We start from the raw sequence: 26,049 nt of genomic DNA on the forward strand, positions 1-26,049 counted from the left end.
TTTTCTGATGTTGAACCATCCTTGCATACCTGATATGAACCCCACTTGGTCATAATGAATGATTTTTTTTGATATGTTGTTAGAATCTATTGGCTAGGTTTTTGTTGAAGATTTTTGCATCTGTATTCATGAGGGATATTGGTCTGTAGTTTTCCTTTTGAGTGATGTCTTTGCCTGGTTTTGGTATCAAGGTTATGCTTGCTTCATTAAATGAACTAGGGAGGATTCCATCCTTTGGTATGTTTTGGAATAGTTTGAGTAGGATTGATGTCAGTTCTTGTCTGAATATTTGGTAGAATTCTCTGGTGAAACCGTCTGGACCAGGATTTTTTGTTGGTAATTTTTTATGATCTGTTCAATTTCTTCTTTTGTTATGGATCTGTCAATTTTCCCACCTTAATCTGTGTTAGTTTAAGTAAGTAGTGTGTTTCTAGAAATCTATCCATTTTTTCCAGATTTTCAAATTTGTTAGAGTACAGTTCTTCATAGTATCCTGATATTATCCTTTTGATTTCAGTTGGTTCTGTTGTGATGTCACCCATTTCATTTCTTATTTGTGTTATTTGTATTCTCTCTCTTTTTCTTTGTTAAATTTGTCAGTAGTTTGTTAATTTTATTAATCTTTTCAAAAAACCAACTTCTACTCTTGTTTTTTTAAAATTGTCTTTCTATTTTCTGTTTCATTGATTTCTGCTAAAATTTATTATTTCCTTTCTTCTGGTGACTGTAGGCTTTTCTTTCTGTTATTTTTCTAATTGATGGAGATGCTGGTTTAAAGTGTTGATTTTGGCTCTTTCTCCGTTTTTGAGGTGTGCATTTATTGCTACAAATTGGCCTCTGATCACTGCTTTTGCTGTTTCCCAAAGATTTTGGTATGCTGTGTTTCCATTCTTGTTTGATTCAAGGAATTTTTTAATTTCATTTTTTATTTCTTCTATTACTCAGTTGTTCTTCAGGAAGGTGTTGTTCAGTTTCCACGCATTTGTTCTTTTCCGTTGACCTTCCTATTGTTGATCTCTAATTTGATAGCATTGTAATCTGAGAAGATGCTTTGCAGTATTTCGACGTTTTTAAATTTATTAAAGCTTGCTTTAGGGTCTAACATATGTTCTATCATGGAGAATGTTCCATGTGCACTGGAAAAGAATGTATAGTGTGCTGTTGTTGGGTGAAGTGCTCTGTAGATGTCTGTAAGGTCAAGTTGGTGGACTGTATTGTTTAGCTCTTCTGCATCTTTGTTGAGTTTCTTTGCAGTTGTTCTATCTTTCACTGAAAGTGGTGTATTAAAGTCTCCTACTATGACTGTGGAGTCATCTATTTGCCTTCTCAATTCTGTTAAAGTCTGATTTATGTATTTTGGGGTTCTTTCATTGGGTCCACAGATAATTATTATGGTTATATATTCTTGTTCAATTGATCCCTTCAGCATTATATAATGCCCTTCCTTGTCCCTTATGGTGGTTTTTGTCTTAAAGTCAATTTGATCAGAAATTACTATTGCCACTCCTGCTCTTTTTTGGTTGCCATTTGCTTGAAATATCCTTTTTCAACCTTTGATTTTTAGTCCATTTTTGTGTTTGTCTCTAAAGTGTGTCTCTTGTAGACAGCATATTGATGAGTTATGTTTTCTCTCCTTTTCTTGAGTGGTGCATTTAATCCATTAACATTCAGTGTAATGATCAACAAGTATGAATTGGTTGCTGTCATTTTGTTATGTGTTTTTTCATGGTGTTGCTAGTTTCTTTGTTCCATATCATTTTCTGTGCTGAGCTCATTATGTTTATGAATCCTGTTATCATTCCCTTTGTTGCTATTGTTTTAGTATTTGCTAAATATTCGTGCTTGCTCTCTTTTTTATTGTGATGTGAAGGTTTATCATTTTCCTTTGAGTTTACCCAGTGATTTATAATTTTCTCCCTGAGTTTAGAACACTCCATTCTATCTTGAAACTCTCTTGTTGACTTCCTCATCACTTAGAAGTTCTGTAACTACACTAATTTTTTCCCCCTTTTTGCTGTATAGTGGTCTTCATTTGCCAGTTGATGTCTCTGGTTTCCTGTTTACAATCATGTAAGCTTATTTTACTTTGGATACTTCCATAGCTGTGTTGGTCTCTGGGTTATGTCATCTTGTGTATTAATGGTCAGTTGTTGTTTGCTATTATTGGTCTCTGTTCAAAGGACTCCCTTTGATATCTCTTGAAAGGTTGGTCTGGTTTTAAAAAATTCCCTTAATTTCTGCTTATCTGAAAATCTCCTAATTTCACCATCATATTTGAGGGACAATTTTGGTGGGTATATAATTCTTGGTTGGAAATTTTTCTCTTTCATGGTTTTATATATAACATCCCATTGCCTTCTTACTTACACAGTTTCTGCTGAGAAACCAGAGCTTATTCTTATTAGTTGTCCTGTGTAGGTAACTTTTTGTTTCCCCATGCTGATTTCAGAATTCTTTCTTTGTCTTTGGTTTTGATGAGTTTGATGATGATATGTCTTGGTGATTTCCTTTTGAGGGTCTATCTTGTTTGGGGTTCATTGGACTTTCTCAATGGATACATTCTCATCTTTCATCATGTCAGGGAAGTTCTCTTCCAACAAATCTTGGACAATTTTCTCAGTGGTTTCCTTTGTCTCTTACTGTTCTGGAAATCCTATTACATGTAGGTTATTCCTTTTGATGGTATCCCACATGAACCTTAGACTTTCTTCATTTTGTTTTGATCTTTTTTCTGATTGATCCCTTTCCAAAGAAGTAGTCAGGTATTTGTCTTCAATCTCACGAATTCTGTCTTCCATTGATTCAATTCTACTCCTTTGCCCTTTTAATGTGTTATCTATTTCTGAAAATTTAGTATTAATCTTCTGGATTTCTATCTGTAGCCTTTGTATCATTACTAATCTTTCATTTATTTTGTCATTTTGTTTTTATATTTTGTTCCAAAAGTGTTCTAGGGTTTTGCCTGTGTTTTCCTTAATGTTGTCAGTGTTTTCCTTGATCTGTCTCTCAATCCTTTGAAGATTCCTAAGTATAATTCTTTCAAATTCCATATCAGAGAGTTTTAATGCTGCTTCTTCCTCAGGGATGTTTTCTGGCTCTGTATCCTGGTCCCTTGTTTCTCCTGCTTTATCTTGTTTCTTTGTGTGGACTGTGATGGTCTGTTGTCTCTGAGACATTGTGATGTTGTATTTAGATCTCTGTTAACTGTTTGTGAAGAGCAGTTGAGGGTGAGTCTGGCTCTTCTTGGTAGTAATTTATCAGTAGCCAGTTGGTGGAGAAGGAAGTGGTGGCTTTCACTCAGTAAGTGTGCATGTGGTTGCATCGTATGGGCACTGTTGCTGTCTCCCACTCGGTTAGGCAAAAACAATGATCAAAAAACCATAAAAAAAGTAAAAGCAATGGGACAAAAAACACACCACATAAATACATAGGAATAATCACCAAGAAAAAAGAAGAAAAAAAATATATATATCTGGAGAGGGGGCAATAAGAGAAAAGATGTAGAGTAGGAGAAAAATGAAGAAAAAATGGGAAAAATGCAAAGAGAAAAACAAGGAATGGTGTTACCACAAGAAAAAAATAAAATGGGAATCAGGAACAGGGAAGAGAGAAAAAGTTGAAAGCTAGAACCTCGGAAGGGAAAAATAAAGAGTAATAATAAAAAGGACAAAATGTCTGGAATGTCCTTGTGGTTCCTGGCAAAGGGAGCCTATTCTTAGGTCCCTGGAATCTGAGAGAATGCTGTCACTTTAAATATGCAAAATGGTCCAACCGCTTGTAAACATTCAAAATGGCTGCACCCTCCAGTCAGGCAAAAGTCCACAGCTCACCCTGTGTCCCTTTTTGCTGCGTCCACTTTTATTCACCAGTCACCAGTGCAGTCTTCCATGCAGCCTCTGGCTAGCAAGGCTGATTTTTATGTTAATTCTTAGGTCCTTACACCACTTGGCAATATCCAAGCTATCCATGCCTTCAGGATCACTGCCAGACTTGAGCTCCATATGTCTCCTTTTTTGGTGTTTTCATGCAGGTTCTTCTACTAGTTGGAGTTTAGTCCACTTCTGTATCCTTCCTTTCAAAGCTCAGGGCTCCAGAATTACCTTCTGTATCTGTGTTAATTGTTTCCCATTTTCTTTGTTGAAGAGGGTCTGTGTGGTCTGTCTGCCTATTCCACCATCTTACTGGAACCCTCTTAAATATTAAAATTTTAAAATAAAATAATGAATCTAATGTATTTATAAGCTGCATGCCTAAAAATCTTCATCTTTGAGAAAAGTAAAACTGTTTATGATCAGCAAGTAATGTATCTATATCATTTAGTTCAAGGTTAAGATAAAGGTTGTGCCAATAAGACAATTCCACATTTTTGTTTTTGTGTTAATTAATCCTTGAATCCCACACATCTATGTAGGTAGTTCAGACTCTTCCATTCTCCTGAACAGCAATGTGGCAGGGAGCTCAATGTGACTAGAAGAGCACAGATGACCTCCCACAGTTTCACAGCCAGGAACTGATATTCAAATTCCTGACTCCAGATCCCTCCCACAGCAATCACTACTTCTTGCTGGGTTTGATAATTTGTTGCAATGGCCACACAGAACTCAGAGACAATATTCACAGTTATTGTGTTTAAGTAACAGGTTACAATTCAGGCTCAGGAACACACTCAGGAAATAATTCTTCTATCAAGTCAGTCTCCTCTCTGCTATGCCCTAAGGTAGACCTTTAGCTGTTGGGCTCTTGGCCTGGCCTCTGCTCAACTTGGGCAAATGTTATAAAGTTCTTTTAGCTCTGCTGATAGGTGTACCTAAGTGCATTCCACTCTGCCAGCAAGATTCCTGCCCAAAGGCACTCAGCTTTCTCACTGTGTGCTGTCAAGCCACTGCTTTATCTCATACCAGTCTCTTGGCTCTACTGTGGCTATCTCTCTGCTATAGTTTTGGCACAGGGATCTCAGATTCAAGTATGCTCTATTCCAGGCTCTTTTCTGTCTTGATGATAGTGAGATTTCCCCCTTTTCCACCTCTGGAAAGGCTCATTTTCAGCCTAGCAAAATGACAAAATTGACTAATCCCCACATTAAGGTTTCATATACCTTATTTCTATGGTCCCCTCCCCACAAGAGTACCATGTGCCTTATTTACATTCCTAACAAGCTATCCAGTTCCCTTGGTGGGCCAAAAACACATTTGCATAGTTCCACCTAGTCATCTTGGGGTCACTACAAAGAGCATGGCTAGAAGCACCATACCAAACAATTCACTGCACCACACCTTCATATATATCTTCCAAAATGGAACTAGGCTGCCTCTGGGAGCAATGACCTCCTCCTTGGAAGCATTCTAGCAGAGCTTGGAAGACACTTATGAGGGAAGTGGTTTTGAGGTTACATTTATTGTCTAAAGGCCCTTATAATTCTTAAGAGTCTCTGAGTCTTAAGGACTCTCACCCAGAGATTAAGAATGTTATGCCCTTGTTTCAATAATGAAAATATAGATAAAAGGGAATGTAAGTTCTGCAGAAATAAATATTCAAAGTTAAAGCAAGGACCCTTGAGATTTATAGAACCCTGTATGAGAGTTTTCATACCTATATGAGAGATCTGGGTCCAGCAGCAGTTGTCGTTTTGTTTTTGTTTTAAAACACACACACACACACACACACACCTTATTGACAACTTGGAGAAATGTCAGAAATCCCCAAACAGAGAAAGACTTTCATGACTATTAACATCTTTTCAGAGAACAATGTTTCTGGGAACTATCAGCTTTTCCTGAAATAATCCTTCTATTTTAATTAAGGCAGATAAACTTTAATTATTTGTCAATGTTTTATCTATTGCTGTGTAACAAATTACCCCGAAATTAATGAGTTAAAACAGTATCCATGTGTTATACCTTACAATTCTGTTCATTAACCATTACAATTCTCTGTGTTAATTGGTTCAGCTGAGTGATTCTTCTGTTCCATGTATTATCAGGTAGAGTTTCTATCATCTGGGCTGGAACATCCAAAAAGCCCAACTTTGTTCAATTACACGTGTGGTCCTGGTGGTTTTGCCTGCACGATATTGGCAGTATGAAAAGTTGTTGATATGGTTTCAGATTCCACATTTCTACTAACCTTTAAGAAATTACTACCTGTCAAGTTTTAGTGTAGTATCAAAGAAGAATATCCACAATCATCCAAAAAGGCTGCTATCAAAATGTTCCACACTTTTTCAACTACATATCTATGTGAGGCTGGATTTTTTTTTTTCATATACCTCAACCAGCAAAACATATCACAGGTTTGATGGTCTGATAGAGCCTGGTGGAACCACTGAGACTGGGCCCTAGCTGCCCTTCAGGTCTGGAATTGAATCCACACCTGTGGCTTCCAGCCAAGCAAAAGACAAACATAGGAGTTGGACATTTACCTGAAGTTTAAAAAAAAAAAAAAAAAATCATAGAAGATTGACTGAAGAAACATATGAAAATATGACTGTCTTCTCTTAAGTTAGATATTAAGGAAATTTGCAAAATTTAAAACAATGACACTCTTCTCACTAAACTTTGTTTTGTTTTGGGATATATCATTATTCTTTAAAAATGTGTTAATATGCAATGGGTATATTATTATTTTTAAATGATTTATAAGTATTTTAAATATGTTTCAGTTTTAATTTCTGATACAGTACATATCAACAGATATAACCCACATAAGCAAAAGTTATTTGGGATCTTCAATACTTTTTTAGAGTGTGAAAGGGCCCCCAATGAGCACTGGTAGCACAAATGATTAAGTGCTAGGCTGCTAACTGAAAGGTTGATGGTTCAAAACCATCCAAAATCTCTACAGAAGACTTAGCAATCTGCTTCCATAAAGATTACACCCTAGAAAACTCTATGGGGCAGTTCTACTCTGTCACATGGGGCTGCTATGATCAGAATCAACTCAACAGCACCCAACTACAACAAAAGGGCCCTCAGATGGAAAAGTTTGAGAACAACTGCAGTAGAGGGAGAGGAGTAAGTAAAGACTGGTGAGAAATAATATGATTTGAATTAGGATGTTCGGGATGCAGGAGTAAAAAGAGGTTCAATTCTTGATATATTTTGAAGGTAGAGTCAAAAGATTTGCTAATGATGGAATGTGGGAGATGAAAGAAAGAGAGAAGTCCAAAAACTATCTCAATGGTTTTGCTTTGTCTGGCTTGAGCAAACAGGTGGAATGGATTGACAATCAGATGGTAAAGACCACAAGGGGAGAAAATTTTGAGCAGGCTTGTGCTTTAGATGGATCATTAGGGAGGCTTGGGGAGGACAGAACTAAGGGAGCCAAATTGGAAGCAGGGGGCTCAAAGAAGTAGAGGGTTGTGGCAGAAGGTCATACATGCATTTGGCAGAGGGAGTGGGGATGAAGAAGAGGGAGTTGATGCGAGACATTTAAAAAGTAAACTCCAATACTCAGAAATTGATAGCATGTAGGTGACAAGGTAAACAGTGGTAGCACCAATCTGAGATAGAGAAATTAAGAGAGGGAGCAGAGTAGGGGAGAAATGATTGTCATTTTTGGACATGTTGTAGTGGAGATGCCCATGGAATACTTAGGTAGAGATGATGGGTCAGCAATCTGATATACAGGTCCCAAGGGAGAGATCACATTTGCATATGGAAACCCACAACACTTTGACTGGATTCATATACACTTTTTTTTTTTTTTTTAAATACTGTTAACATAAAGTTACAATCAATTTATAGGTCTCAACTTGAAAAAAAAAAAAAAAAAAAAAGAAAAGATAAGTTTCCAGTTAAAAAATTAGTAATGTTTGGAGAAGCCAAAATAATCAAACCCATTGCAGTCAAATTGACTCCAGCTCATGGTGACCCTATGTATGACAGAGTAGAACTGCTCTATGGGGTTTTCTTGGTGCCTAAGGCATCTGACTGCTAACTAGAAGGTTGGTGGTTCAAACCCACCAGCCACTCCACAGAAGCAAGACTATGCAATCTACTTCCGTAAAGATTTAGCACCTCAGAAACCCAATGGGGGTCACTGTGAGTCGGAATTAACTCGATGGCAGTGGGTTTGGTTTTTGGTTTAATCTTTACAGAAATAGATCACCAGGCTTTCTTCTGCAGCACCACTGAATGGGTCAGAATCATCAACCTTAGGATAGCGTTCTAGCGCAAACCACTTATACCACCCAGGGACCTAATTCTGGGAGAAGTATGTGTGTGGAATCTTTATGAGTGAGTATTTCTTGTGTCTGCTAATACTATTGGAGGATATTTAGCTGTAGGCACATCTAAAGCTAAAAATGTTTTGTTTCTGAATTAACCTCTCAGAACAGTAAATAAGTGTAAGAACTATAATCCATAAAGTCTTACCAAATAATAATCATTTACTGTAGAAGGGTAAACCAATTAGATCAGTGATACTCTAGTCTGGCTTCACATTAAAATCACCTGGGGAAACATTTTTTAAATACCAATAACACAGCCTCTCACCCAGAGATTTTTGTTAATTTGGTCTGGAGTGGGGCCTGCAAGCATTATAATTTTTAAAAAACTTCCTAGATGATTTTAATTTGCTGTTGAGATTAAATTACTGAATTAGTGAAATGATTTAGCTAATTCTTCCCAGTATAATATTTTAGATTTCTTTTAAAATTAAGACTCCCTTGAAGCTAACCCTCTATTAACTTGGTAAAAAATTGCTAATGCATAAAGGAAATTTTCTCTGAGTCTTGAATATATGCATAAAACTTGCAGGGCCCTGAGCCTGAAAGGTGTAAGACAGCAAGCAGCAAGGCCCCTAAAAAAAGAACAAGAGCAACTGCTTCCCAGCAAACTGGTTAGAATGGCAGAAAAAAAATCCTAATGTACATTTGTGACTGTGCAATCTAGATTCAAGCAAGGAACTTGGTTCAGCAGTCTCCCCACTAAACTCCATTACAACCAACCAATCATGAGCTGACAAGCCAAGGACTTATTTAAACCAATCACTTTGCCTTGTGAAGCTTTATGACTTTTGCTTTTACAAGCGCCACTCTTGCCTTTGGTTGTAGAGAGCTGGTCTCTCATGGGTTGTTCTCTCTCCTATATGCCTATGAATGAGTAACTCTCCAGGGCTTTAACCCATTTGTCCCTGAGTTATTCTTTGCAGCTTAACACTTACTATGCCTCAGAATGTTTGTTTACCTGTAATCATAATGAATGGGGAGTATGTTGCAGAAACAACTTGCACTTTATTTGTTGAATTGGAGCTACTTGCACAAGACATGTCAAAAAAAAAAAACAAACAAACTCACTGCCACCAAGTCAATTCTGACTCAGAGTGACCCCCTTTGGTTTCCAAGACTGTAAATCTTTATGGAAGTAGATTGCCTAGTCTTCCTTCTGCAGAGTGGCTGGTGGGTCTGAACTGCCAACCAGCTGGTTAGTAGTCAAATGCCTTAGGTACTATGCCATCAGAGCTCCTTAAGAAATGTCAAACAGATTTTAAAAAAAAAAAAAAGAAAAAGACGTGTCAAACAGATGTAAACATTAATTCACTACCTATTCTTAGTCTCTCAGTTGCTAAGTCAAGCAAGATAAAGCCATGGATCATATGCATTCATTCAAACACTTTCTCAAACAAAAATGACCTTGACTCTTCTCTCAACTGTATCCATTGATGAAAGTCCAGACTTTTCTGGGTGGTGAAATAGGAAAATAAAAAGACTTTTTTCAAGGGACCAAGGTGTAGTTGTTTTCTATACTGCATAACAAATTACCACAAACTTCTCACTACATGCTGTTGAGTTGATTCTGACTCACAGCAACCCATGTAACAGAGCATAATTATCCCTCTAGGCTGCAATCTTTATTGGAACAGATAACCAGATCAGTTCTCCCATGGAGTCGCTAGGGTAGGAACAAACTGTCAACCTTTTGGTTAGCAGCCAAATGCTTAACCATTGCACCACCAAGGCTCCTTTTACTATAAATTCAGTGGCTGAAAACAATACACATTGATGATCTCACAGCTTCTGTGGAGTCCGGGATGGCTTAGCTGGGCTCTCTGCTCAGGAACTCACAGGCTGCAAGCTGTTGGCCAGGCTTCATTCTCATCTAGAGGTTCCACTAGGGAAGAATTTGTTTCCTAGCTCATTCAAGTTGTTTGCAGAATTTATTATTTCCTTGTATGACAGAGGGCCCCAGGTTTTGTGGTCACTGGTCAGAGGCCAATTGCAGGTCCCATAGGTCACCCACAATTCCTTGCCATATTGCCTTCCTCAGTCTGGCTGCTTGCTTATCAAGCCAGTAAGGAGAACCTTTCACTCCAGTCACTAGCACAGAGTCTCACATATGATGCAAGAGTGGCACCCATCATCCTTGTCATGTCATGAAATCTAATCACTTATGTGTGATACCCATCACCTTCGCCATATTGTGCTGGTTAGAAGCAAGTCACAGGTCCCGCCTGAAAGTATTGGGGCGGGGGGGGGGGTGGTTATGTAAGGCCAAGAGACAGGAAATCATTGGGACCAACTAAGACTCTGTTTACCACACAAAGGAAGAAGACAGAAGGACCACAGATTATTTATAGCCAGTCCAAACAGATAAAACTGGAAAGAACACTGGATGGAGCCAGGGAACATGGTTTCCAGTCCCAGCTCTGTCACCAACTAGATCACAGACTCAGTTAGTTCTCAGGACTTCAGTTAGTTCACAAACAAAATGAGGTAAGGGAAACAGTTAAAATATGACGGAAGCACCATTGTTTACCTCTAGCAAAAATTAGAAACTATCACACTTAATGCTGATGAGTTCATGGTAAAACCAATACTCTCAGTTATGAGAAGAAATCTGGTAATAGGTGTCAAGCCATAAAAATATTGACATCCTTTGATAAAGGAATCCCATTCCTGGAATTAATAACTGAGATGTGTAATTGAAAAGTGTTTTTAAACAAATCACATACACAAACTTATAAATCACAGGTTATTATAATAATGAAAGCTGGAAACATACATATTTAACAATTGGAGAATGACTGAACAAATTATAGTGCATCTACTTGAAAGAAAAGTATGCAACCATTAAACTGACAATTATGAATATTATGCAGCCACAGGGGAAAGTGTTTACAATTGAGTGTGAATTTATAAAAAAGCAGAACATAAAATGTTATAAATAACTCTAGTTATAATAAGTAACAAAAAGTAAATAATAGAAACAATCCATACGTGTGGGTCATGAGATTACATAATTTTTCATAACTCTCATTTACCAATATCATGTATTTAAAATAATAAATAAAAGGTATAAATTGAAAACATGAGAGGATTGAATTACAGTGGTTCTTAACTGTGGTGGGCTTCAGGATTACAAAGATTTATACCTGGGTTCTACCCTGTGAAGATTCTGAGATGAGGCTGGGATACACACACACACAGATGCCAAAATAAAAAGAAAAAAAAATTCAGAAGTGATTCTGATACATAAATTCTCAGCATAAAGTTCTGCAAATCCATGAGGAATAAGGAGGCTATTCCAGCAGTAAGCTCTACCTTGCTTATGAGGCACCTTGCACAATGAGGACCAAGTTGTTCTTTTGTTTTGTTTTAGGACCAGGCTGCTCTTAGTGTGCACCTGGCCTATTGCAGCCACTGTCATCAATGTTGGTGGTCTGTGGGCGATCTGAGGTACTGCCCTCTAAGCAGGACTGCTCCACCAGGCGGAAGGCCTCCAGGAACTCATTGATGTCAATGTGGCCGTCCTTGTTGAAGTCAATGCTCCGAGCAAGGTCACAGATGCAATCATCTGTGATGTCAATGTTCATATGAGAACTGAACAGCTTCCAGGTCTGCCTGAACTCGTCCAGTGAGATGAACCCTTACCAAAGGGAGAAAGTCACTTCAGTGAGTCAGACTAGGTTTTAGAGAATATATTTGCAAGAAATAGATCTGATAATGGTCTAGCATCCAAAATATATAAAGAGCACTTCCAACTCAACAATAAAGAAACAAATAATCCAATATAAAGATGAGTAAAATATTTGAATAGACATTTCTCCAAAGAAGAAATATAAATGGTCAATATACAAACAGCCAATAAGCACATGAAAAGATACTCAACATCATTAGTCATTGTGTTGTTGTTGTTGTTATGTGCACTCAAGTCAAACCCGACTCATAGTTTGGGTTTCTGAGGCCGTATCACGATGGAAGTAGATTGCCCAATCTTCCTTATGAGGAGTGGTTGGTGGGTTTGAACTGCCAGCCTTCTGGTTAGCAGTCAAGTGCCTTAGGCACTACGCTACCAAAGCTCCTCACTAGTCATTAGGGAAATTAAAATGAGATACTTCACACTCACTAGAATGTTATAAATACACACATACACACAGAAAATAACAAGAGTTGGTAAGTATGTTGAGTAATTGGAACCCTCATATATTGCTGGTGGGAATGCAAGATGGTGCTGCCATTATGGAAATGAGTTTGGCAGTTCCTCAAAAATTAAAATATAGAGTTACTATACTATCCATTTCATTCTTGGGTATATACCCAAGAGAACTGAAAACACCTGTTCACCCAAAAACTTGTACATGAACGTTCATAGAAGCATTACTTATCATAGTAAGAAAGTGGAAAACTCAATGTTCATCAGCTGCTGAACAGATAAACAAAAGTGATATCACTCAACCATAAAAGGGAATAAAGTTCTGATACATGCTACAATATGGGTGAATTTTGAAAACCTTATGCTTAGTGAAGGAAGCCTGACACAAAAGATGACCCAGAGAAAGATTACACATGCTTTTAGTTATATGAAATTCTTCAAATTGGCAAATGGTGTAATGCCTAAAGCATTTGACTACTAACCAGGAGGCTGATGGTTCAAAACCACCAGCCACTCCTTGGAAGGAAGACTGGGCAATCTGCTTCTATAGAGACACCGCCTCAGAAACCCAAGGAGGGGTCGCTATGAGTCGGATCCAACTTGATGGCAGTGAGTTTGGTTTTATTTTTGGTTATAGAGATAGAAAGGTTGCTGAGAGCTGGGGTGGTGGGGGTTGATGGGGTAGAAGGTGAGTGACTTCTAATGGATGTGAGGTTTCTTCCTGGAGTAATGAAAATGTCCTAAAATTAGATAGTGGTGATAGCTGCACAAATTTGTGAATATACTAAAAACTACTAAACTATACATTTTAAATTGGTAAATTATATGATATGTGAAATATACATTAATTAAAAATGAGTGATAACATGTAAAACAACAACAAACTTTCAGACCATTGGGGGAAACAGGGTGAAGTGTACACAGGACCTGTGAATCTATAAATATTTCAAAATAAAATTTTGGGTGTAAGATTGCAGAAGCCTTTGTGTTCTAGGAACTCATCATTACTTATCACTATCTTTGCTAAAATCAGATGGGATACCAGGTCTTCTAGTAATGATTCTTCCTATAAGGGGAGCCCACAAGCTCTCATCAGTCAGTCTTCATTCATCTCCACCCCATCCTTCTACTATTGCTTGTACAGCTCAAGTACTTTCCTAGTTTCTGCTATTTATAAGCCTGGCAACTACTTAATTTGTTCCTAAAATGCTTGAGTGTAGAGTTAAATGAACAGGAAAGACACTAAAGAAGGTGAAGTTAAAATACTAGTTATGTGTCAGAAGTGATAGGATAATGAGTGTACTTACCGGAATGATCACTATCTATAATCCTGAAAATGGTCTCCAGGTTGGATCGGTTTCGATAGAGTGTTTCCAGCAAACTTGACTGTATGTTCTGAAAGGAAAAAACTCATTTTCTTCCATATCTTATGTTTAGTTTTTTCCTAGTAGGATAACTAACACAAAAGCAACTCTGACAACAATATACTCTTGAAAAAACTGGAAGACATTTCCCCATCCCCTTCCTCCCTCTTCAGCCTGCCAAAAAATCTAATCGTTTAAGAAATACCTAGCCCGTGCCTTGCATACACTATGTATGTTGCACACAAAATGTATTGAATAAATACTTTAAAAAAATAGTGTCAAGAAAATAAAACTGGTCTTGAAGTTAGAAAGAGTTGGTTCTATAATTTAGAAGCTATATGACCCCAGGCATATAGCAGTGTGCTTACTAAGTATAATGATGCTGATAATAACTATTTCTTGAGGTGGTTTTGAGGATTAACTGAGGCAGCACATGTAACTCACTTAGCATAAAGTCTTACACACACCTCAACAAATAGCTGTTTCCTTTTCTCACACATCTCCCTTTTAGATTGTCAGTACTTGGTTGTTTCTGATTCAAAGTTCTTGTAAAGTCCTCCAGGGTTCACAATGTGTTTTCACACACCATGATCACACCATTACCTCACGGCTCAGTTGTTCTTTGGCCAAGTCCTCCAGCCAGGACTTGTACTCCAGCATGCTCTCTGTTGAGCTGCACACCAGCTGTGGCCTCAGCATTCGCCATGGCAGTCCTAGATGCAACACAGACTCCACAGCTGTTGCCCAGTCACTCAGGGTGATTAAACCTACAAAAAAAGAATTAATTTGTTGACTTGTCAACTGTAAGTCTAGTTTCCCATCTAACAGTGTATACATTTTGATCCTGACATCCTTCTCACTCTCTGCATATAATACAAATAATGAGCACTGTCACTACTTTTAAGGAGCTCTGGTGGTGTAGTGGGTAAGATATTTGGCTGCTAACCAGAAGGTCAGTGGTTCAAACACAACAGCTGCTCCAAGGGAGGAAAGTGATGCAATCTACTGCAGTAAAGATATACAGCCTTAGCAACCCAAAGAGGGTTGCTATGAGTCAGAATCAACTCGATGGCAGTGGGTTGGGTTTTTTTTTTTTTTTTTTTTAATCACTATTTTTGCTGGTCATGGCAGAGTTGGCTGGAAAGTAGGACTGCCAGATAAAACACAGAATGTTTAATTAAATTTGAATTTCAGACATACAACAAAGAATATGTACGTCCCAAATACTGCATGGGACATATATACTAAAATTATTTGTGAACTATCTGAAAACAAAGCAAAGTTCTTTATTTTTATTTGTTAAACCTAGCAACCCTACTGGAAATCTCACAAGAGTTTTGGAAATGATATCATAAAACATTATCTATAAGTAGCATTCTTTGTTTTTAAAAAATCAAACCTCCTACATTTCTCAGAATAAATTATTAACTGAAAACTTCTTGGAAGAGAGATTAAATATGTATATAAAAAGATATTGCTATGAATTTATGAATGTTACTATAGTCAACAGGCTATATTTCATATATTTATTATTAGACATTCATTGAGTTGAGCAAAAGCAAAATTTCTAGTTTGGATATTTGAATAGAATACAGAGCAGATAAGTACACACTCAACAAGAAACTAAATCATTTGAGCTTTTGCTAGTATGTTATGTACTCTTGCAACATCCCCCACCACCTAACTGCCATTTGTTTTTTGTTTTTTGCATTTTTTCATAGTTCTGGTCTTGTTTGTCACTTTGCCCTTGGCTCCATTTATTTTCACCATCTCCATTGATATTTGTCCAAGTTAATATTCTGTTAAAAATTTGGAATTAAAAATTTAGAAAAACTTGATGGGACATTATTGTTACTGTCAGCTGCCCTTGAGCCACCCTGACTCATGGCCACCCATGCACAAAGGGATCAAGCCATAGTGACACACGGGGTTTTCACCAGCTGATTTTCACAAGTAGGTCATCAGGCCTTTCTTCCTAGCCCTAACCTAGAAGCTCCACTGAAACCTGTTCAAAACCAAACTCACCACCATCGAGTCAGATCCGACTCATAGCAACCCCTCCTTGGGTTTCTGAGGTGGTATCAGCTTCTGAGGAATGGCGGTGGGTTTGAACTGCCAACCTTCTGATTAGCAGTCAGGCACTACATCACCAGAGAAACCTGTTCAGCTAGTTGAGAAAACCGGAGGAGGCAGTCAAAAGGGTCTTCTGCAATTCTTTCATTCAAGAGATACTTATTCACTAACTATTGTGAGACAGACCTTGGGGCTAGCAATTTTCTGCTATGAATATTTCATCTGATTAGTCTTACCAGTTTTATCTTCATCATGCTTCTTAAATTCACCCAGAAGATCTGAGGAATGAGCGAATAACATTTCTCGCAGAGCTCTCAGCGCTGACTCCTCTACTCTGCTAATCCTGGGACAGGAGAGGAAGAGGAACATTTTTAACAGTGAGTTCCAGAAGAAAGAGTCATGGGTTCCTACCAAATTTCTCCTCTTTCTTAACATCTCAAGAGCTCACTTTTTAAGAGAAGTGGTCCATTTCTCATTTCTCCCCACTCTTGCCCCACTTTCCCAGTTGTGTAAAAATAAGATCAGTTTGCCAAGTGTTGTTGTCCTTTCTAGTATAGAGTAGTGGGTAGAGCAGAGACTGGAGAAAGACCACTTTTGTGTACAAGTTGTTTAACTGTGCTATGCCTCAATTTCCTCACCTGTAAAAGGGGGATAATAATGGTACTAACCTAATAGGATTGTTGTGAAGATTAAATGAGGAAATTCATATAAAGCACTAGCTGAATGCCTGGTACATAGAAAGCACTCAATAAATGTCACCATCATACTTTCCTTGTAATTTATTACTGTGTTAAACAGTCACAAGATTAGACTTATGAATGCCAAAATAATACTAATTTAGTTCTCTCATTCATATTGGATCAATAGAGTAAGACTCGTCACACCACTTGTCCCAAAGTCAGTGCTCAATAAGTATCTGTCATTGAAAGAACAAGACTATCAAAACAGATCAAAGATAAGTGTACTTTATTTGTCCTGTATTACTGAGGAATCAACTATTCTATACATAATGACCAAATAATCTATCTTTTCAAGTCCTAAAAGTTAAAAGACATTTAAATTATGTTTTGATTGATGAAAATCTTCCTTGCAAGGTTAGAGTGTTTAGCATAACAATCCTTAACCTGCTTTACAGAGCTCTAGAAAATGTGCCCTCAATCCAGATTTTATGGTACAGTATAGGTACTTTGCCTAAGGCACTTGACTGCTAACCAGAAGGCTGGTGGTTCAAACCCACCAGCCACTCTTCAGAAGGAAGGTTGGGCGATCTACTTCCATAGTGATACTGCCTCAGAAACACAAGGAGGGGTCGCTATGAGTCGGATCTGACTCGCCAGCAGTGAGTTTGGTTTTATAGGTGCTTTGCACACCCCTCAAATGTATAAGAACCACTAGTTTGGTGAACCATTGAAATGTTTCTTATAAACTATAGTCATAGATAGTTGTCATACAGCACTGTAGTACGGTGATGTACTTAGGAGCTACCTGGATTACAAGGATCTCTGTCCCTAGGTCAAGCAGCATACATTAAGCACTTACTAAATTCAGAGCTCGGTCTACATGGATCATCTCATTAATCCTCCAACACCAACTGAATAGGTATAATTATTATGTCCATTACAGAGAGAATAAGTAAGTAGCCCGAGATCACAAAGCTAATAAGGGTTGTGCCAAGGAATCAAATCTTGGCAGCCAGACTCCAGATTGGCTAGGCTATTCTTGTGAGAAGTGGGTGTAAACCAAAAGTCAGTGGATGCTGAATGAGGGTTCCTCTAAGAAAAACACGTGATCTTGAGTTTGCAGACACTGAGACATCAATTATAGTTGCTCAGAGATATTTTCTCCCTTATATCTAAGTTCCCCATTGTGCTCATAGAGTTGAAGTTGTTTGCTAAGTGACTTCTGGGTAAACTAGGTGATGCTGCACTTGATTTAATGCAATTGATACATGTTTCAAAGAGCTGAATGCTCTTTAATTTTCTCATTAAAAGCATATTATTTCTTTAAAAAATTTTAAAATGCTACTTATAGGAGTCCCTTTAGTGATTCCTTGTGTAGTGACATCTAAATCATATGGAATCACAGCATTCCAGGCGCCTTGGTTCCACCTTTGGAGATTCTAATGTGGTAGGACTGGGGTGAGGCTCACATGGTTGATATTTTAGAAAGCTTCCCAATTGATTCTTCTGCACAGTAGACTTGACTATTACTTGGTGTATTTAAATTTACACATAATACTTCTTTTTGAGATGAGGTTAGCCAGTATTTAATCACTCAAGAGTGATTTAAAATACTTTTACAGAATTCATATGAGGTAGACACTAAATATTAATGTGTTCTCTATCTACTGAATATATGTTAACTCTATTTGTTTTCATTCCTAATTTAGTCAGACTAAATAATTAAAGAAGCTGTTCAGTAGCACTAACACTGTATCTGTTAGCTGCTTATATACACAGAGGCATCTTCTCTGTGGGAGACAGTATCACATAGTTGCAAAGGGTGTGGATTCTGGAGTCAGACTGCCTGGGTCAAAGCCTACCTTTACCACTTAACTAGCTGTCTGATCATCGACCAGCCAATGAGCTCATCTATAAAGTTGAAATTAATAATAGTATCTATTTCATAGGTTCATTGTGGAATAATATATCTAAATCTTTATAACACTTTGTATCTGGTATTTGTATCTGGTTCTCAACCACCAGAGTCATATCAACAAACACCATTTGAATAATATAACTTGCTTCCTTCCCACAAAGAAAAGGGCATTATTAACAAATATTCACACTGAAATCTGCCAAACAGCCACAGAACCTTAGGTTATGGTTTATGGGTGCAACGAAACCCTTTAAGAATGTGAGAAACAGAAGGGTGACCCTGGGAGGAATTAGTGACCTGGTGTTATAGACTTCACCAAAGCAAATAAGCACTCATTGAGACTAATTTCTGCAGGAAGCAAATGTGCTCCTCCCATTAATGATGACTGTGTAGAGATTTTAGAATAGAAGAGAGGAGACCTCTGTTCTCATTTCTATTCTAGACTTTAATATCGACATAGCTAAATTTTGTATTCTTACTTTGAATTTGGATAAATGTAATGACATATGACACTTCAAAAGTCAAACATTGTAATTCTGGTTTTCTCAAAATCATTCATTGTAAAGTCTTGCCTTTGCCTCATGGTTAGTGCGTGAGTTGCCTTGTTAGCTTGATACTGCACGATATGTGGGGTCAAGGCTGGCCCCAATTTGACATAGGCTCCTCTGTTACTGCCAACTTCATAGTAGTTGGAGGCAGAAAAGATGGTTAGCACCTAAATCGAAATAGAAGACAGACAGACATTCACTTTTACTGAGGAACTCTTCACCCTCAACCCTATGTTGTTGTTCTTAGGTGCCATTAAGTCCATTCTGACTCATAGCACCTCTCATGTGACTGAGTAGAACTGCCCCATGGGGTTTTCTAGACTGGAATATTTTTGGAACAGGTTGCCAGACACTTCTTCTATGAAGCCACTGGGTGAGTTTGAACTATTAACTTTTCATATATGGCCTAACCCAATTTCATAGGCTGCTATTGCCCCTTGTACTGTCTTTGGATCACTTTTTTAAAAGTCATTAGTGCATTTACAAATCAAAACAACAATGAGATACCATCTCACCCCAGCACTAATGGCAAATTTCAACAAGACAGAAAATAAAAAATGCTGGCAGGGATGTGGAGAGATTGGGACTCCCATACACTGCTGGTGGGACTGTGAAGTGATACAATCACTGTATAAAGCAGTATGGCAATTCCTTAGAAAGCTGGAATTGGAGATACCATCTGACCCAGCAATCCCATTACTAGGTATATATCCTAGAGAGTTGAGAGCCAGGACAGAACAGATATATGCACACTCCTGTTCACAGCAGCACTATTTACAATAGCAAAAAGATGGAAACAACCTATGTTCCCATCAATGGAAGAGTGGATGACCCAACTATGATCCATACACATACTGGCTATGCAGTACTAAAGAGTAATGTAGAATCTGCAAAACCGCATAACATGGATGCTTGGGGGACCTTATGCTGAGCGAAATAAATCAGTCACAGAAGGACAAATATAGTATTAGTTCATTGTTGTGGTGGACCAAGGAAAGGAGGGAAGTTTTCTTTGTTGGCTGCCAGGGGTGGAAGGGGAGGGGAGAGAACACTGCAAAAAAAAAAAAAAATGCATTGACCCATGTCACCTTACTTTTGTGTATTTCACTGTATTATTGTGTACTATAAATTATATTTAAATAAAATGCATTTTTTAAAAAGTCATTAAGGCATTTAAACTCTTCAAAAACATAGAGCAGTAGGGAATACTCCCTAATTCATTCTAGAAGTAAACATAACCCTGATACTAAAACCAGACAAAGACACCACAAGAAAACTACAGACCAATATCTCTTATGAATATAGATGCAAAAATCCTCAACAAAATACTAAAAACAGAATCCAAGATCATATTTTCATGGATAGTAATATACCATGACCAAGTGAAATTTATTCCAGGAACAAAGGGATGGTTCAACAGTAGAAAATCAATCAATGCAATATACCACATCAATAGAACAAAGGAAAATAATCTCTATGGATACAGAAAAAAACATTTGATAAAACACTTGTTTCTTGATGAAAATCCTATAGAAGGTTGGGATAGAAGGGAAATTCTTCAGAATGATTCAGGGCATATATGAAAAGCCAACAGCCAACATTATACTTAATGGAGAAAGATTGACAACTTTCCTTTGAAAATGGGAACAAGCAAGAGTGCCTGCTCTCTCACCTATTTTATTCATTATTGTATTAGTAGTCCTAGCCAGACCAAGAAGACAAGAAAAAAAAAAGGTATCCACACAGAAAAGAAGAAGTAAAATTATCTCTATTCATGGATACAATCCTATGTGGAGAAAATCCCAGAGTCCACAAGAAAATTTCTAGAGCTAATAGAGGAACTTAGCAAAATTAATAGAGGAATTAGCAAAGTATAAAGTCAACAAACAAATTCAGTTGGGTTTCTATACACCAGCTACAGTAAATCTGAAAGGAAAATTAGGAAAACAATTCAATACAATAGCATCTAAGAGAATAAAATACCTAGAAATAGATCTAACCAGGGACATAAATGGCTTATACAATGAGAATTATAAGGCAATGCTGAAGGAGATTAAAGAAGACTTAAATAAATGGAAAGATCTTCCATGTCCATGGATTAGAAGCCAGCATTGAATCAACACATTGATTGAACTCCCAATTAAATTCCAACAGCCTTCTTTACAGAATTGGAAAGATCTATCCTCAACTTTATATAGATTGTCAAGAGTCCTCAAATAGATTAAGTAATGTTGAAAGAGAAGAACAAAGTAGGACTCACATTTCCTGATTTTAAAACATATGATACAACTACAAGGAGCTCTGGTAGTATAGTGGTTAAGGCATTGCCTGCTAACCAAAAGGCCAGTAGTTTGAACCCTCCAGTCACTCCATGGAAGAAACATGAGGCAGTCTGCTTCCATAAAGATTTCCATTGGAAATGTAAAAACCCAACTGGGGCACTATGATTATAAACCAACTTGATGGCAGTGAGTTTGAGTCTGATACAACTACAGGATCATTCAAAAATAATTGTAGTAGTACATCTACAGGGAACAGCAAGAAACTCAAGGCAGATTCAGAAGAAGACATGAAATGAGGGATATCATTGCTGATGTCAGATGGATCTTGGCTGAAAGCAGAGAATAGCAGAAAGATGTTTACCTGTGTTTTATTGACTATGCAAAGGCATTTGACTTTGTGGATCATAACAAATAGTGGATCACATTGCAAAGAATAAGAATGCCAAAACCTTTCATTATGTTCATACACAATCTGAGCATAGACCTAGAGGAGGTTATTTGAACAGAACAAGGGGATACTGTGTGGTTTGATATCAAGAAACACCAGCGTGTGTCAGGGTTGTATCCTTTCACCATTAGTTATTAAATCTGCATGCTAAGCAAATTATCCAAGAAGCTGCACTATATGAAAAAGAACATGGCATCAGGATTGGAGGAATACTCATTAACAACCTGCAATATGCAGATGCCACATCCTTACTTGCTGAAAGAGGAGAAGACTTAAAGTACTGCTGATAAAGATCAAAGGGTACAGCCTTCTGTATGTATTACACCTTAACATAAAGAAAACAAAAATCCTCACAACTGGAACAATAAGCAGCATCATGATAAATGGGGAAAAGATTGACGTGAAGGATTTCATTTTACTTGGATCCATAATCAGTGTCATGGAAGCAACAGTGAAGAAATCAAATGACATAGGGCACTGGGCAAATCTGCTGTAAAAGACCTCTTTGATGTGTTCAGAAGCAAAGATGTCACTTTGAGTACTAAGGAGCTCTGGTAGCATAGTGGCTAAGACACTTGCCTGCTAACCAGAAGGCTGGCGGTTCAAACCCACCAGCCACTCCTCGGAAGGAAGGTTGGGCAATCCTACTTCCGTAGTGATACTGCCTCGGAAACCCAAGGAGGGGTCGCTATGAGTCGGGGTTGACTCGACGGCACATAACAACAACAACAACAACAACAACCCAAGCCATGGTATTTTCAATTACCTCATAAGCTTATGAAAGCTGAAAAATGAATAAGGAAGACAGAAAGAAGAACTGATGTATTGAATTATGGTGTTGGCAACGAATATTGAATATACCATGGACTGTCAGAAGAACAAACAAATCTGTCTTGGAAGATATAAAGCCAGAATTTTCCCTTAAAAGTGGGGATGGTGAGACTTCGTCTCACATTATTTGGACACATTATCAGGAGGGATCAGTCCCCAAAGAATATCATGCTTGGTAATGTAAAGGCTCAGTGAAAAAGACCCTCAGCAAGATGGATTGCCACAGTGGCTGCAATGATAGTGCAGTGTAGTAAGTTACTTAGTACGGCTTTTCTACCCATAAGTCATTGTAAACTCAATGGTGGAATGAGCAACTGAGGAGCTCCTGATTGTAAATGTTATCCACCTGGGTTATTTCTGTTGGGTGTGGCACAACACAGTGTTATGGGAGGTTCACTCTCAGGTGCTTAGAATTCTGTTGTTATGATTGGTTGGTTTGATCACTCTGCCATGCTCAAAAGGAGGCCTCCTAGAGGCAGAACTCTCTCTGACTGCTGGTTGAGGAAGACGTGCTGCTGAAAGAGACACACGCTTCTGAAAGAGACATACACTACTGGGAAAGAGACGCAAGAGACATGCATTGCTGAGTGAGACACCAAGGGACATGCACTGCTGGGAAAGAGACTGTGAGAGACTGTTAAGAGAGAGACTGTGGGCTGGGATAGAGACTGAGCGTTTTTCCTGAACTTGAATTGTAGCGTGGTGCTTCCCTAATAAACCCCATAATCTGTGAGTTCTGTGTGGCCACTGCAGTGAATTATCACCCAGGAGAGAGGTGGTGGGTGCTTTGGGAGGAACAGTTGGTGAAAGTGTTGGATGGAGGCAGCAAGTCTGGTCTTGCAGGAATAGGCCTTGTGCTATTGATGGTGATTCTGCCTTCCTCTTGTGGGGTTAGAGGAGGTCAGAACATGTGGCCTCCTTGTCATTTTTGCAGATAGGCTCAAACATAGCAATGATTGTGAGGATAGCACAAGACTGGGCTTCATTTGTTCTGTTATATATAGGGTCACTATGAGTTGGAACTGACTCAAGGTACAGTAATCAAAACAGCTTGGTACTGGCATAACAACATACACATAGACCATGGAATAGAATTGAGTACAGAAATAAATCCAAGCATCTATGGTCAGCTGATTTTGGACAAGGGTACTAAGTCCACTCAATGGAGAAAGAAGAGTCTCCTCCAAAAATGGTGATAGGAAAATTGTATTTCTATGTGCAGAAAAACAAAACAGGATACACGCCTCACACCATACACAAAAACAAATTCAAAATGGATTAAGGATATAAATTGCAAACTAAAACCATAAAATCCTTAGAAGAAAAGGTACAGGGCAATGCTGTCAGGCCTAGCTTTTGGCAATGGATCATCTAATATAATAACAAAAGCGCAAACAGCAAAAGACTAGATAAATAAATGGGACCACATAAAAATCAAAATACTTGTTCATCAAAAGACTTTTCCAAGAAAGTGAAAAGATAAGCTACTGCCTGGGATATCTTTAGAAACCATATATCTGATAAGAATCTAATAACTAAAATATATATAAAATTTCAACAACTTAACAACAGAAGGACAAAAAACACAATCATGAAATGGGCAAAGGACTTAAACAGACATTTCAGGAAAGATAACAGTGAAATCACCACCAAATACATGAAAAGATGTTCAGTGTCATTAGCATCAGAGAGATGCAAATCTAAACCACAAGGAGATACCATCCCACTCCCACCAGGATGGCTAAGATTAATAATAATAATAATAAAACAGAAAATAACAAATGTTGGTGAAGATGTGTATAAATTGAAATACTTACTCATCACTGGTGGGAATGCAAAATAGTACAGCCACTGTGGAAAACAGTGTGGTGGTTCCCAAAAAAACTAAAAACAGAACTACCATATGACCCCACAATTCTACTCCTGTATATATATATACCTGAAAGACTTGAAAGCAGACTCAAAAAGAAACATGTACATCAATCTTACTGCAGCACTATTTACAATAGCCAAAAGGTAAAAACAACCTAAATATCAATGGATGAATGAATAAAAAAAATGTGGTACCTACATACAATAGAATATTATTCAGCCAGTAGGCGAAACAAAGTCTTGATACATGCTACAATATAGATACAGCTTAAAGACATTATGATGAATGAAATAAGTCAATCACAAAAGGACAAATATTATATGAACTCAATTATATAAAAGACAAGAAAAAACAAATGTATAGATATCAAAGTTCACTAGTGGTTACCAGGGGTAGGAGGAAGGAGGAAAAGGATGGTTAACGGTAATGGAAAAAATGCATTAATTAAGGGTAGGGTTGTACAGCCAATTATTGTAATTGCTATCTGTAAATTGTACATCTGTAAAAAGCTGTATTAGGAAAAATTGTGGGATAGATATATTTATAACAACAACCCAAAAAAGTAGCTGCTGAGGCTGCTTATGGACAACCAAACACCTCATGAGATTTGGTTCCTTAGTTTGGAAGTTTAGGGTCAAGATTTCTGGGACATCCCAGCTAATTGGCCTAATAATGTGTTTCGTGCTTCTTTTCTATTCCCTAGTTTGTTGTGCAGCATCTGGGGTCTTAAAACCTCACAAGTGCTACCCAGGGGCAACAATTGGAATCTAGTCATTTGGATCAGTGGAGAAAGAAGGAGAGCCAGTAATAGAATAAAGAATGTGCAGCTAATTGCCTTCATGAACAGTTCCTTTGCTTTGACACCAGAAGAACTGGATGGTGCTTGCCTGCCATGACTGGACATTTTAATGAAAGATTCCATAGGAGAATCCTGATCAAAAGCGGGAAAAAGCAGAACAGAATTTGAAATTCTCATGGACTCCAAACTTTCTGGAACCATGAAGGGGTGGGGAGACCCTGAAACTCTTGAGCTATTATCTTTGACCCTTAAACCAAAAATACCCCCTAACATCTTAAAACCAAACAATAGTTTAGCTGAACTAGTGAAGAATGTCTCCCTTGAGCATTACGCTCTTTTAAAAACTGTCTACATGGCATCAAATAGACAAGAGAAATTCAAAAACTGAGGGGGCAGCCAGTTTATATAAAGAATGGTTTCACAACTTGGAGAATGTAATCACCGTCACTAAATTGTACGTGTAGGAACTGTTGAATTGGTTTATTATGTTTTGCTGTATGTATTCTCAACAATAAAATAAATAAGATTTAGGGGGAAAAGTCATTAATGTAAGTAAGGCAAAAGTTGTAAAAGCATCTACGGCTTAAGTAATAGAAACTTGAATTCTGTTAGGATACAATCATAAGATGTTTTCTGCACATTTTTATCCCAAGTCAAACTGCAGACGTCATAGACCTCACAAACTGGGTCCCCAAAACTGGGACTGTCATTGTAACTAGCAAGCAAGTCAGTTCTTAAAGCCAATGTACTGCCTAAAGAATGTTGAGCCTCCTGAGATGCTCTGTGGGGAGAAAAAAAAAAAAAAAGTTTTCATTATCAGATATGCTGGGAAATGCTATATACTTGATTTTTTTTTTTTTTT

At 37.8% G+C, this 26,049-nt stretch overlaps 1 protein-coding gene across 1 annotated transcript in view; it reads right to left on the reverse strand.

Annotated features, from left to right (window-relative positions):
- Positions 1–11,610: 11,610 nt before the first annotated feature.
- Positions 11,611–26,049, reverse strand: part of PPEF2 (protein phosphatase with EF-hand domain 2) — a 56,449-nt gene continuing 42,010 nt past the window's right edge. Inside the window, exons 12-16 of the mRNA XM_007949029.1 lie at positions 18,979–19,121; positions 16,045–16,151; positions 14,339–14,502; positions 13,679–13,766; positions 11,611–11,864 (exon numbers count right to left, since the gene is read on the reverse strand). Coding sequence (XP_007947220.1) covers positions 11,611–11,864; positions 13,679–13,766; positions 14,339–14,502; positions 16,045–16,151; positions 18,979–19,121 — 756 coding nt within the window. The remainder of the gene's footprint in view (positions 11,865–13,678; positions 13,767–14,338; positions 14,503–16,044; positions 16,152–18,978; positions 19,122–26,049) is intronic.

The sequence above is a fragment of the Orycteropus afer genome, unplaced genomic scaffold, assembly GCF_000298275.1.
Source record: "Orycteropus afer afer isolate SDZICR_OR568_19922 unplaced genomic scaffold, OryAfe1.0 scaffold00235, whole genome shotgun sequence".
Classification (NCBI taxonomy): domain Eukaryota; kingdom Metazoa; phylum Chordata; class Mammalia; order Tubulidentata; family Orycteropodidae; genus Orycteropus; species Orycteropus afer.